General features: G+C 37.5%; 1 protein-coding gene across 1 annotated transcript; it reads right to left on the bottom strand.

Moving 5' to 3' along the window:
- Positions 1–7,904: 7,904 nt before the first annotated feature.
- Positions 7,905–10,714, bottom strand: LOC149023916 (uncharacterized). Its single transcript, XM_089144358.1, has 3 exons — positions 10,452–10,714; positions 10,070–10,210; positions 7,905–8,483 (listed from the first exon to the last, which is right to left on the bottom strand). The coding sequence occupies exons 1-3, from the start codon at positions 10,671–10,673 to the stop codon at positions 8,340–8,342; spliced, it is 507 nt and encodes a 168-aa protein (XP_089000484.1). The 5' UTR covers positions 10,674–10,714; the 3' UTR covers positions 7,905–8,339.
- Positions 10,715–13,429: the final 2,715 nt, after the last annotated feature.

Here is a 13,429-nt window from a genome sequence, read left to right as displayed (position 1 = left end):
CTCCTTTAATTTTTTTGATCCGCTTAATTTCTCTCTTTTGAGTCTGGTTCAAACTTTAGACTTATTACTTCGCCACCTATCCTGTATTTTTAAAAACTCAAATCAACCCATATAAAAAATTCCCACAAACCCCAAAACCTCCCTCTCTAAACATTCAAAAAGACTTGAGTCAAAAATAAATTTAAACATCTGAAATGCCATCTTTCGAAAGTGTCAATGTTTCAGAGAGTGGCAGCTCTCGAATTGAACAAGAAACCAGATAGAGAGAACAAAGAAATGCAACTTACATAAAATAAATAAATAAAAAGCTCAAATGATAATGGACGCAATAACTTATAACCACTTGCGCACACCTCCTTAGGGGGAGCTTTGTGGTCCGCAAGGGTCGAACCCATAACGTCTCTACTAAGAAATATATATCTTACCACTCTACTAACCCTGCATGAAGGTCTATATTAATTTCTAGATGTATTTCCAAAAAGCATAATTGAAGGAAGTACGATATTGTTTTGGTAGAAAAGAACTATGATTTTTATTTGATGTTTTCCTTTGTTTTTGGTTTGGGTATCTTGTATTTTGCAGACCTATATAATTATAATTTGGTTGAATTTATAAATGAAAGAAGTTTTAGGTTAATTACTCAGTTAGAATTAGCCCCAAATATTGAAAATAATGTTTAAAGATAAAAGATAACTGGATAAAATGTCATTCTCACCAATTATCTAATTGTTACCATTAAAACCTTATTTTTAATAAAGAAATCGTTAAATCTCAATTGAAAACTAACTCATGGGAAAAAAACTGAAAATTATGAGTTTATCCATAAATCTTCTCTACAGTAAGGTGTTCTCCTCCTCTCTCTCTCTCTCAATTTTTTTGTTGTCATTTTATTTGATTTTTATATTGTCTCTTTTACTCTATTTTTTTTTCTTTTTATTTGATTTGTTATTGTGAATGAAATATTTGTAATTTGCAAGGTATTATCTACCATGATTCGTTAGATTTGCATCTAACCTTTTACTGTTGAGATCATGTGGTTTTTTTTTTTTTTTTTTTTTTTTTTTTTTTTTGATTAGTTGATTTTATAAGATTTTTTTTTTTTTTTGTTAGTTCTCCACATGCTTCAATTTACATATATTTTGTGAGAGTAAAAATGTTATTTAAAAAAAAGTACCTATATTTTAATGTGTGGACTCCACCGATATATGTGTGTCCAAATTTGAATATGATAAAATAATTTAAACGTAGGTTCCAAATAGGCTCACACAATGTGAATGGAAAAAAAACATCAGTGATCCCTACTAAGGAAGTCATCCAACTCATTATTTAACCCCCCATGTTAAATCGTGGCTCCTCCCTTGATCTCAATTCCCCTGACTTTTTCAACATTGCAATAAATAAACTAGGAAGGATTGTGTAACGGACTATAGAAGAAAACTAGGAAACCCATCGTAAGACCTATTCCATATGCATCAATCAATTAGTGAAAAATATGAACTGGAATTTGAGGTAGTCTACAATGACAAATTTGATAACAATTCACAACAAGTAATCCAAGCTTATAGGCATTGGTAATGGAGGATAATACTATGTATTTTTAGTTTTTTCTTTTCTTTTTCTAAATCTAATCCAAGTTTTTTATTTTGTTCATGGGTGTTTTCATTTTGTATATGTATTATGTGTGTGATATAGTTTAACTCAAAATTGAAGTTTTGCCAATGGTGGGTTAGTAAAGCGGTTAAAGACCCAATCTCCAGGGAGGTCTTGGGTTTGCACCAATTCCCGCGGCATTAACATTCTCATTGCCATACCAGTATGTAGTATGCTCTTAATAAAAAAATAAAAAATTGAAACTTATAATGGATATATGGTCCTTCATAAGTTTATCCAGCAAGAACAGTTTCTGTAAATGTTTTTTTCCCATTCCTAAAACGAGTTTGTTAAATACCAATTTGTTATAATAACGTTCTGAAAATATTTCTACCTTATTGAATGCATATTTTCGAACAAAGGCCAATCTTTTGCTCTTAATCCCAAAAAAAAAATGGAAGCTTATAATGGGTATATATTGTCCTTAATAATTTTATCCAGCAGCAACAGTTTCTGTAAGTATTCTTTTCCCATTCGTAAAACGAGTTTATTAAATACCAATTTGTTACAATAATGTTTTGAAAATATTTCTACATTATTGTAGGCCTATTTCCAAACAAAGGCCAATCTTTTAACACAAAGACATAAAAACAATTTTACACAAGAACTAGTCTCTTAGAACGAAAATGTCACCAAACTCATACGAAGCTTCTATGACATAATACAGAATATCAAATCTGAAAGGCTTTCACTTTTCTTTTTCTGTACAATACTATACATTATAGGAAATCTAAATAATGAATATCCACCTGTTGATTTAACAGTAAAATTTTAAATTAGAATTCTTCAGCATGTGGTTGTTTCCTATAGGATTCTGACCAGTAAGAGCCAATTTGCATTATAAATTTCACTATAAGATAATAAGAACCCACAAATAAAGATTACATGGCAAATAGACGAATTGTAGTGTTGGAAGTTGGAACCCTGCATTGATTTCATTGGTCAATGTTAAATGAATGAACTCATAATCTCAATATGAGATCATAGTGTTATATTTATAGAATATGAAAACATTACAATATGAGAAATAATGCATATGTGCTATTCTCTAACACCCTCCCGCAAAGTCAAGGGTCCCTCAAGGACCTTGAGTTTGGACCGAAGAAGACAAAAACGAGCAGAAGAGAGAGCTTTTGTAAGAACCTCCGCCAATTGGTCAGTGGTAGAGACATAGCGAACACAAAGATCATGCTTAGCAACCTTATCACGAACAAAGTGAAAATCAACCTCAATATGCTTCGTGCGTGCATGAAACACAGGATTCGCTGTCAAATATGTGGCACCAATATTATCACACCATAAGACTGGAGGAGAAGCTTGGGAGATCCCCAATTCCCTTAGAAGAGATTGAACCCATGTAAGTTCGGTAGTAGCTAGGGCTAAAGCACAATATTCACTCTCAGTGCTAGAACGAGCAACTGTAGACTGTTTCTTGGATTGCCAAGAAATAAGATTGGGACCCGGGTAAATAAGATAACCACTCTGCGATTTTCGATCAACAACGCAACCTGCCCAATCAGCATCAGAGTAGGCGTCTAAAGATGTAGAAGAAGATGGCGTGATATGAAGACCAAATAATAGAGTACCCTTCAAGTAACGCAGCAATCTTTTAAGAGCAACCCAATGAACCTCCTGTGGAGATGCCAAAAATTGACAGAGCTTATTTACTGCATATGATAAATCCGGGCGAGTAAGAGTGACATATTGAAGACCACCAACTAAGCTTCGATATAATGTGGGATCAACCATGGGTTTATCAGTTGCATCAGAAAAACGAAGAGAGGAGGACATCGGAGTGGAAATAGGCTTTACATCCAATAAGTCTGCTCGATCTAGAAGAGTAGTAATATATTTTTGTTGTGAGAGAAGAATGCCGTTTTTGAGAGGAATAAGCTCAACTCCCAAAAAATAACGAGCGGGGGGGCCTAAATCTTTGAGAGCAAACTCAGAAGATAACGTGCATAATAAAGCATCAATAGCATGTGAAGAAGGCCCAGTGATGAGTATATCATCAACATAAACAAGGACATACAGTGGTGTTGTAGGATGATGCCGTATGAACAATGAGGAATCAGTTTTAGAACCAGCAAAACCATGATGGAGAAGAAAGGTACTAAGACACTGAAACCATGCCCGAGGCGCTTGTTTGAGACCATATAGGGATTTCTTGAGTTTACAAACATAAGAAGGATATCTAGAATCCACATATCCAGGAGGTTGTTGCATGTAGACCTCCTCAGTCAAGGTACCATTCAGAAACGCATCGTTGACATCAAGTTGGCGAATAGGCCAGTTGAAAGAGACAGCCAAGGCAATAACAATGCGAATGGTAGTGGGTTTCACCACGAGACTAAAAGTTTCGTCATAGTCCAACCCGTATTCTTGTGTATACCCCTTAGCCACTAAACGAGCCTTGTAGCAGTCTATGGTTCCATCAGCCTTATGTTTGATACAATAAAGCCACTTACATCCAATTACTCGACGGTCCAAAGGTGAAGGGGTGAGGACCCAAGTGTGATTGGTCAAAAGAGCATTAAACTCATTATCCATTGCAGTACGCCAAACAAGGGATTTTGACGCTTGACCATAAGAAGTTGGTCGTTGTTAGAAGAGATATGAGTAAGGAGAGCTAGTGGAACCGGATACCTAGAAGCATAGTAGCTTTTAGGTACTTTGAGAGTACGGGTTCCATCTTTTGAACGAGTCACCATATGATGTTTAGAGATCACATTAGGATGTGAGTTGTCATCAAAGTGTTGGGAATTAAAAACATCATTAACAGAAACAGTCCCTGGTAAATGTTCATAGACAGTCCTTGGTTTATTTACAGCAGCATGACCAAAATTAGAAAGTCCATTAACAAAATCAGGAGGATTTGTTGCAAACGTATCATGTAAAATAGCAGTAGAAGACCCACAAGGAGGTTGAATGTTTGCTGCAGAAGGATTCAGCTGAGAAGGATCAGCAGCAACAAGTACATCATTCAGAGAAGTAAGAGAGCCATTTGAAGAAACCAAAAGAGGATCACTTGAGTAAACAACAACTTCATGACGTGCGGTAAAGAACCCAAATCGGTGGCAGATTTTCCATGAACAGCAGCCTCCGAAAGGTCTTTTGTAGTATCAAGAACCTCGAATTATCGGGCAAAGGATCCAAAACAGTGCAGAAATTTCAGGTACAGCAAGCATGCTGAAGGTGCATGCATACAATCTGAAACGAGAAGAGGAGAAGCCTTCTTGCGGTAGCCTAGAACCAGAGAACAACGAATCGGTTCATTGTGCAGCAAGACTGGGTTGATTGTTCGGGAACAACAAATCGGTTGATTGTTCGCAAACGTGGGTGCGGGGGCTGATGCTCCAGAATTGTCTTGTAATATATGTGATGCATGACGATGATTCCCATGTGAAGAAGGAAAAACAGAAGCACAATTTTGAGAAGCTGATTTAAAAAATGAATGTGCTGGTAAAGAAGGAGAAGAAACATATAAAGGAGATTGTGATAGAGGAGAAGAAGAAGAAGACAGTGCACAAAATGGAAAAGAAGATTCATCAAAAATGACATGACAAGAAATGATAACCCGTCCAGTGGATAAGGACAAGCATTTATACCCATGATGTTTAGGACTGTAGCCAATAAAAACAGAGGCAGATGACCTAAAATTGAGTTTATGATTATGAAAAGGTCGTAGACATGGAAAACAACTGCAGCCAAACACTTTAAGAAAAGTATAATCTGGATGGCGATTAAAAAGCTTATGAAAAGGAGTGTCAAACTTTATAGCAGTAGTAGGTAGGCGATTAATGATGAAGATAGCAGTAGAAAAAGCCTCAGACCAAAATTTTAATGGCAAACCAGAGTGAGCAAGTAAAGAAAGACCCATTTCCACAATATGACGGTGTTTACGTTCAACACGGCCATTTTGTTCAGATGTGTGAGGACATGACAACCGATGAATAATACCACAAGACTGTAAAAAAGTGGTAAAACTCCTAAATTCCCCACCCCAGTCAGATTGAAAGCTTTTAAGAGTGTAAGAGAATTGATTTTCAGCAAGAGCCTTAAAGATTTGAAAAACCTGAAGAGCATCAGACTTTTTAGTAATTGTGTAAAGCCATGTAAAGCGGGTAAAATCATCTACAAAGGAAATATAATAACGATGACCATCATTAGAAAGAATAGATGAAGGCCCCCACAAATCAGAGTAAACAAGTTGAAGTGGGGCAAAAGTAGTTGTGGAGCAAGAAAGAAAAGGTAACCTGTGTGATTTACCTAATTGACAAGCAGAGCAAACAGAAAAGGAACAAGACTAGAAGAGGGTAGGTGAAATTGATTTAGTAAACGAGTCACAGTGGGAAAACTAGCATGGCCTAAACGAGAATGCCAAACATCAAAAGAAACACAGAGACTAGAAAAGGCAGTAACAAAACTATCATGCAAAGTCACAGGGAGTCTGTAAATTCCATTATCAGCAGGACCTTGGAGAAGGACCAGGCCCGAGCACCGATCCTTAATAACAAAACCACAAGCACCAAATACTATCACAACATCATTATCACAAGCAAATCGATGCACAGACAACAAGTTATGAGCAGCAGTAGGTAATGAAGAACATTGGCAAGATGAAAATTATGATCATTAACAGAGAAAGACGAAGATCTAGTATGAGAGATTGACAGACCTGAACCATCACCAAGACGAACTGAATCAGGACCAAGATACTCTGCTAGTGAACTGAGAGCACTCAAATCAGAAGTAATGTGATGGGAAGCACCCGAATCAAGTATCCAATGCATAACATCACGATTTGCTCTATATGACTCAGATCCTGAAGTAGCAACATTAGCTCTAGGAGAATTCCAAGACAAAGCAGATCCTGAAACAGAGCTTGAAGCATAGCGCTGAAGATGAAAGCAAGATTTGGCATTATGACCTGGACGATCTCAGATCTGACAAAACAGAGATGAACCACGACCACCATAACGCCCTCCAGAGGAGGCAAAACGACCACCAAAACGACCATTAGAAAACCTTGAATTGAAAGAACGCGAGGCAGAACCACCGCGAGATAGGCGAGAAGAGGTAGTCGCCACTTGAGCAGTAACATTGGTAAGATCGTGCAAAGCAGAAGACAACCTCATCTCTTCAAAATATAAAAGACCATACAAATCCGAAATCTTGATCGGAGTGTCGCGAGTAGTGACTGAGGTAACAAACGCTTGATATTCAGTGCTCAAACCACCAAGAATAAACAACACCAAATCTGAGTCAGAGATCGGCTGAGAAGCGAGAGCAAGGGCATCAGAAATTTTCTTGAGTTTGAGCAAATAGTCTGTCATCGAATCAAAACCCTTTTTAACGTGATGAAGTTGCATACGCAACTGCATAACCCTTGCCTGAGAAGAAGAAGCAAACGCCGATGACAAGGCAGACCAAACTTCAGCAGATGTGCTAAGACCTACCACTTGCGAATGAACAGGCTCCGTGAGACTTGACAAAATCCAACTGAGCAGAAGTTGATCTTGATACTGCCAAGTTAGGAAGTCAGGATTGTCGATTGGTGAAGACGAAGTGGAATCCAAGAATGGTGAAGGCCTAGGGTTTGTACCATCAATCAGCCCCATCATGCCATAACATCGAAGCAGAGGAAGAAATTGACTCTGCCAAACGAGATAGTTCTCAGAAGTTAACCTAATTGAGAGAAAATGATGGATATTGGAAAAACCCATTGATGAAGAAGAAGAACCAGCCGGAGACGCCATGGAAGGGACAAATGCAGATGTAACCGTATCAGAAAACATGAAAAGCAAGAAAAGATCAAGAATCGAGCAAAGAACAAGGAGAGAGGAGAGAGAAAAAGGAGCGCAAGTGAGCAAGGAGAAAAAGACCAAAAAGTCCTCAGGAGTGAACCTTCGGTGATGATACCATGTTAAATGAATGAACTCATAATCTCAATATGAGATCATAGTGTTATATTTATAGAATATGAAAACATTACAATATGAGAAATAATGCATATGTGCTATTCTCTAACAGTCTATAAAAGCTTCCACTTTCATGGTACCTTATTTTGTGTTTGGGAAGGAGATGAAAGAATTTGAAACAGAGAAACCCACATGCTAAGTACCTGTTCCAGGGGTTGCTTATTCTGAGCAAATGAAAACTTGGAATTCGGCTCCACAATTGAATAAATAAGATGGAAAAGAAAAGCAAAAGTAGCCAACATCAGGATAACTTACATGTTATGTTTTAAATGAGTCTATGTACATTCAGTTATTTGCTACACTGCTTAAGAAATTAAAATTCCCAACATAATTAATATGAATTTGTTCACAGCATACAAATCATATAAAATTTGCTCTGCTGCAATGGAAACTCAGAAAAAGTTGAATTAAAGTAAGACATTGAGAAGAAAAGGTAATAGATGAAACCACTATTTAGAACCAAAGAACTATTATATTTTTTGTTTTTTATCCACAGACTTGGGACACTCAGATAAATTCTTTGGCATCTGAAGGGGGAGAAACAAGAAAGAGTGCATTCAAGTTTCTTCTCTACCATAGATGAAATTTTATTTCATTGAGATACACTGCACATAAAATCAAGTGCTGCATGTACAAATGTGCTTCGTGGAAGAAGTGTCATTCCCTGCAGGATTTGATGAATATATTCGTGCACGAGAGTGGCAGGCATCAGATTTTGCTTCGAGCTTTACCGTACAATGAATGCCGACCTTCAGCAACAATTTCTCCAGTTGCTTTGTTTTTGAATTGAACAATTGTTCCAAAATAGCATCCTTGACGACCCAAAGCCCTCGAGGTAACCTCTAACTCATCCTGCAAGAGGTGCCAGCCAAGAACACTGGAATTAAAATGACCAAAAAAGGAAACTTAATTAAAGGTTAGTTTAGTCATGAAAATCTAATAAAGATCAAAATAGTATATCCATGAAGAATTAATATAATGCCACCCCCAACCCAAAAAAATAAAAATAAAAGAAGCGAAAGAAAATATAACCCAATAGTTTTTGGTCCTTCTCGAACCCCATATTTGATTTTGCATTGCCTCTTTTTGGATGAATAGCAGAACTAATTATGGCAAAAATTGAACTGCTACTAGGGAAATATTTAAACAAGAACTACAACAGAATAGCAAGCAAAGAACAGCAAAAATCACACATTCCAACAACAAATAGCAAAGACAGGATTAACTGTAATCATGATTTTATTAATTATACGAATTAAATTAGTTCGGTAGGGTATTGGACTTTTGCTAGTACAGTAGAAGTGGCAAAACCCTTTGTTGACCCAAGTGACACATAGCCTTTGAACATTGTCGGATCAGATGGAGGATGTTGAATGGTAAGAGAAAAGATAATTTTCCAACTAAATTCCTCAGATTTTGAGGATATAGTAGTGAGCAGAAAATGTGACTTCTCTCAACCAATATTTGAAGTGTACAGTTCTACTCATATGGGCCTTTTCTTCTTGAAGTATTCTAAATCAGACAGAACCTTAGGTTGTTACTGGTAATGCATTTGATCATTGGTAGCTGTAAATAAGTTTCTAAGTAAACCCCAGCCGAAGCACTACAGAACAGTCTGGATCCTCTACAAAACAGAAAGATAACTCCTGAATGTCTTATGAGGAAAGGAAAAAGACGTTAGACATTAGGTGACTTTTCTAGTGAAAACACAACCAGAAGCTTCTCAGGAGAGAAGCAGCATGAACATAATAAAAGGGATGTCAGTTGTACCCCAGCACACTTCACTGCAGAAGATACACTCTCCTTAATACAATGCTAAACAGAGGAAGTTATCAACCAAAAAATGCACCTGTTTTTACCACCTTAAGAACTTTTGAATGATACAATCCATCCTTCACATTTGTATAAGCAGCCAATGCAAAGATACGATCTTTGTAAGGTGCTTGTTTATCTTCTTTTGAGGTGACTTCGGAACCACTTGTTTTTTTCCCCCCTCCCCTTTAAATATTATTCTTGTAAAGGAGGATGGCCAGTGGACCACAGTTGTAGCCCGAGGTCAAGGTATTGGAACAACCTCTTAAGTAAAAATTGCTTTTTTTTTTTTTTTTTTTTTTTTGGGGGGGGGGTAAGGCAGTGTATTGCACCCCCACTCCCCTGGACTCTGCTTGTGCTGCAGAACTGGATTCACCATTTCTTTAGAGGATATGGTTTAACGTATCTACAGATCTTAGTTGTTTGATCATATATTAGGTTATAATAGATTCTATACAGGATGTGCTTGCTAATTAAACCCACCCCAAATTCCCCACACCACCTTCCAAAAGAACAGAAAAGAATAGTAAGGTTTCAAAAGACAATCATGAACAAACCACAGCTTTGTAGATTGCAAGTAACTGAATCTGACAAGTGCCAACCGAAACAAGGAGAGGCAATCTTACATTAACCTTGGCACCTGAAAGACAAGCAATTGACATGTCAACAGATACTTCAATTGGAAAACCTTCAATATGGATCGCGGCTGCTCCAATCTCATCAACTAAGCCCGCAATGGCACCTGGGGACAAGTTTCCACTTGCATTCTGTTTGATTGACAATATTTAAAAAATTCAACAGAATTAACGAGCAAGATCGCATACTTCAATCACAAAAATTTTCTAACCTATTCATATGGATTCAATAGATTCAATAACATAAAAAAGAAAGAAGACCCTTTTGATGAATCTAAGAGAAGGAGCTCTTCCAAGAGATCTAGCGATCAGGACCCAATGATTTTTCAGTGAATAAGTGAAATTGGAGATGTGAAGTTGGGCATTTTCTTACAGTGAGGCGTGCGGGAACCTTGAAGGTACAAGCGACGAAACCAGGCTCGACTCTGTCGACACGAACACCCTTGAGGCCGAAGGCCTCGTAGAAGCTCTGACCGGAATTAGCTTCTCGAGAGTGAACTGTAAGTTGCGATACAGCTTCGGAATCCTCCTTCGTCAACTCCAAACCCTGCCTTACCTTCTCCATTAAATCCCTCTTCAAACTCTCGTTTAGCATTTCATCAAAACAGACCCTAAAGATTATCCCGAAACGTAAAGTCTGGTTCTGCCATCAAATTAATTATTCGGTAGAAAGTGATGGTCGTATGTTTTTACTTTCTACGTATGAATACGTACTTGTACAGTTGTACGTATGGATATGATTAGTATTCACCCTATTTATAAGTGTATTTATTATATATAAATACTAGATAAACAAATTGTATATTGGCTACCTCCTCACAAATCTCAAATCCTTTCGACCACCAATACAGACCAACTCGTATCTAATTGATGCACCAAACGGCACAAGGTGTTCGAATAGGGTGTAAGATCTCTAACTTGCAAATTAGCTAGTTATAACATCAATAAAATAATGAAATAGATAAAAAGGAGTGATTATTGGAATGAGAACAGACTATACATTACGTATAATAGATGTTGGTGATCAAAAGATTTCACTAAGTGAAATTGGAATCCCAAGGTACATCACTGAGAAAAGAGAGAGTTCTTTGTTAGAAGAAATGATGATTTGATTTGTTTATATTGTACACGTGAACTTAAGACGGTGGACATTGTGTTTAGACATTTAGATGATGGAGATGTAGCTTTGATAAATAGGTCATCGTTGGTGCATTAACACTCCCTACACCACAAGAAAAAGTGGAATTGGTGAACTTTTTAATTTTGAATTATGTATATTAGTTTAGTGACATTTTTTATATATCTGCCACGAAATAGCTTATTCGTAGCGATTTTACAAAGAAAGGCGACAAATCATGATATTTTGTGGCGGTTTTAGAAAACTCCACAAAATCTTCTGAAAACCCCTGCGCCTTATTTTCACTTTTCGAAGACGAAAAGTCGAAAAACGAACTCAATCTCTCATTCTCTCGCCCAACCCCATTGGTGTCTCTCTCGATCTCTCTCTTTCGCAATCCCTCTGGTACTCTATCTCTCTCTGCCTTATTTTCACTTTTTGAAGACGAAAAGTCGAAAAACGAACTCAATCTCTCATTCTCTCGCCCAACCCCATTGGTGTCTCTCTCGATCTCTCTCTTTCGCAATCCCTCTGGTACTCTCTCTCTCTCTCTCTCTCTCTCTCAATCTCTAATCTACATTTTTCAAAAGGAGACACTCAGAGGTTTCGTTTGGTATGGGATCAGAATATAGTTTGCTCAACTCTCTTGCTCTTGCTCGCTGAATCTCAGGTAAGAACAAACCTTTTGTTTTCATTAGGTTGTTTTTACTTTCAATTTATTGTCTATTTTAGTTGTCCGTTAGATTAGATTCTTCGTCTGTACTGTATATTCATATGCTATTCTACGATGAGGCAGAATTCCCTCTTACTATAGCTCTACACCTTTGTTATCTCCTTCTCAAGCAGTGAATTTAAACAAACACTTTATCTTGGCACTGGATCCCTATCCCTCTGCCTTTTATATTTGCCTAAAGGCTGGTTATTGGTTCTATACTCATGCGTCATCTATCCTCATCATCTCCGTTTTATAAGTGATGGTGGGACATTGATAGAATTACTGTAATATCCAGCCCTATTCTAACCCTGACCCTAACCCGGATCCACTGTTGTATTCAGGTCCGAAGACCCGAAGCGGTGGTAGAAGAGACCTATGGACCATTCTGATTGATGATCATGATTCGGAGACTGAGCCTATGGACATTGATGATGATACCCTTGCTTAAATGCATTATCAGTGTTTAAGGAAAGTTTGCGCATCGGAGAAGATTAATCTAGTTGATGTACCTAATGACCTCCTGTGCACAATCCGAAGGTATTCCCCGAAACTAGACTTCTTGATTTAATTGTGGAAGAAAACCTCACTCAAATTGACCTTGTATAGCCTTTCAAATCCCTACTTGAAGTTGCTGAACTAAACCTGTTTTTCTGCTAAGAAACATTTTGGTCGATCCTTTTGGTCAATGCCATCGACCAAAACCATAGACCAAAGTTTCCCAGTCTGCCAAGTTAATGATTCCATGGAATATTCCTATTCTATTTATTATGGCATCGAGCCTTGAGCCCCTGTGCAATCATTTTCTCACCTGAAATCGTGGGGAGAGCTTCCCAAGGCATTTCCTTGGTTAATGTGAAGGGCACCTCATCAAAAACTCATTGTTTACTATTGATTCTTGTCTACATCTTCCACATCAAGGTATGAATCATCATTCCACTCTCTATCGTACCATTTTCTATTCTTTTCTATGCCTATCTTGCTGGTGAGACATTGGAAATGGTGCTGCAACCTTGCAACCACCACTCCAAGTGTCTACACATGATTAACCTATGATCTTCTTAGCCATCCATTGATGCTATGCCTCCATCTCATGCCTAGCATATGTATTCCTAAATTTTTCTATTAACATCATGTCATTTTGTGCCAAACTGAGTTGTAGGACATGCTATGTTCATGTTTTTCACTACTATATGATTCCAATCGAAATTCTATTAGTTCCCCTAGCTATTACATGCCATTTCCATGACAATGCAATCAATCCCAACTCATGCCATGATGTTTGTCACTTGAACTTATTAGCTCAATTTGGGGCTTTTTGTTTGGACCATTAGATTGGGTAAATTTCTTGACTTATAGTGTCCTACTACTGTTGTTAAGTATTCCTCCAAGTTTCAGATTGATCCGGACATCGGAAAACCAATTTCGGATGAAAACACCCAAAATCCACCATTCTGTCCCGAAGGAAATTTTGGTCAATCCTTTTAGTCGATACCATCGACCAAAACCATTGACCAAAATT

The sequence above is a fragment of the Hakea prostrata genome, chromosome 2 (genome assembly GCF_041222555.1).
Source record: "Hakea prostrata isolate BN-2017 chromosome 2, UWA_Hpros_2, whole genome shotgun sequence".
Taxonomy (NCBI): Eukaryota; Viridiplantae; Streptophyta; class Magnoliopsida; order Proteales; family Proteaceae; genus Hakea; species Hakea prostrata.
Note: the sequence above shows the minus strand (reverse complement) of the source record. Positions and strands in the feature narration are given on the sequence as shown.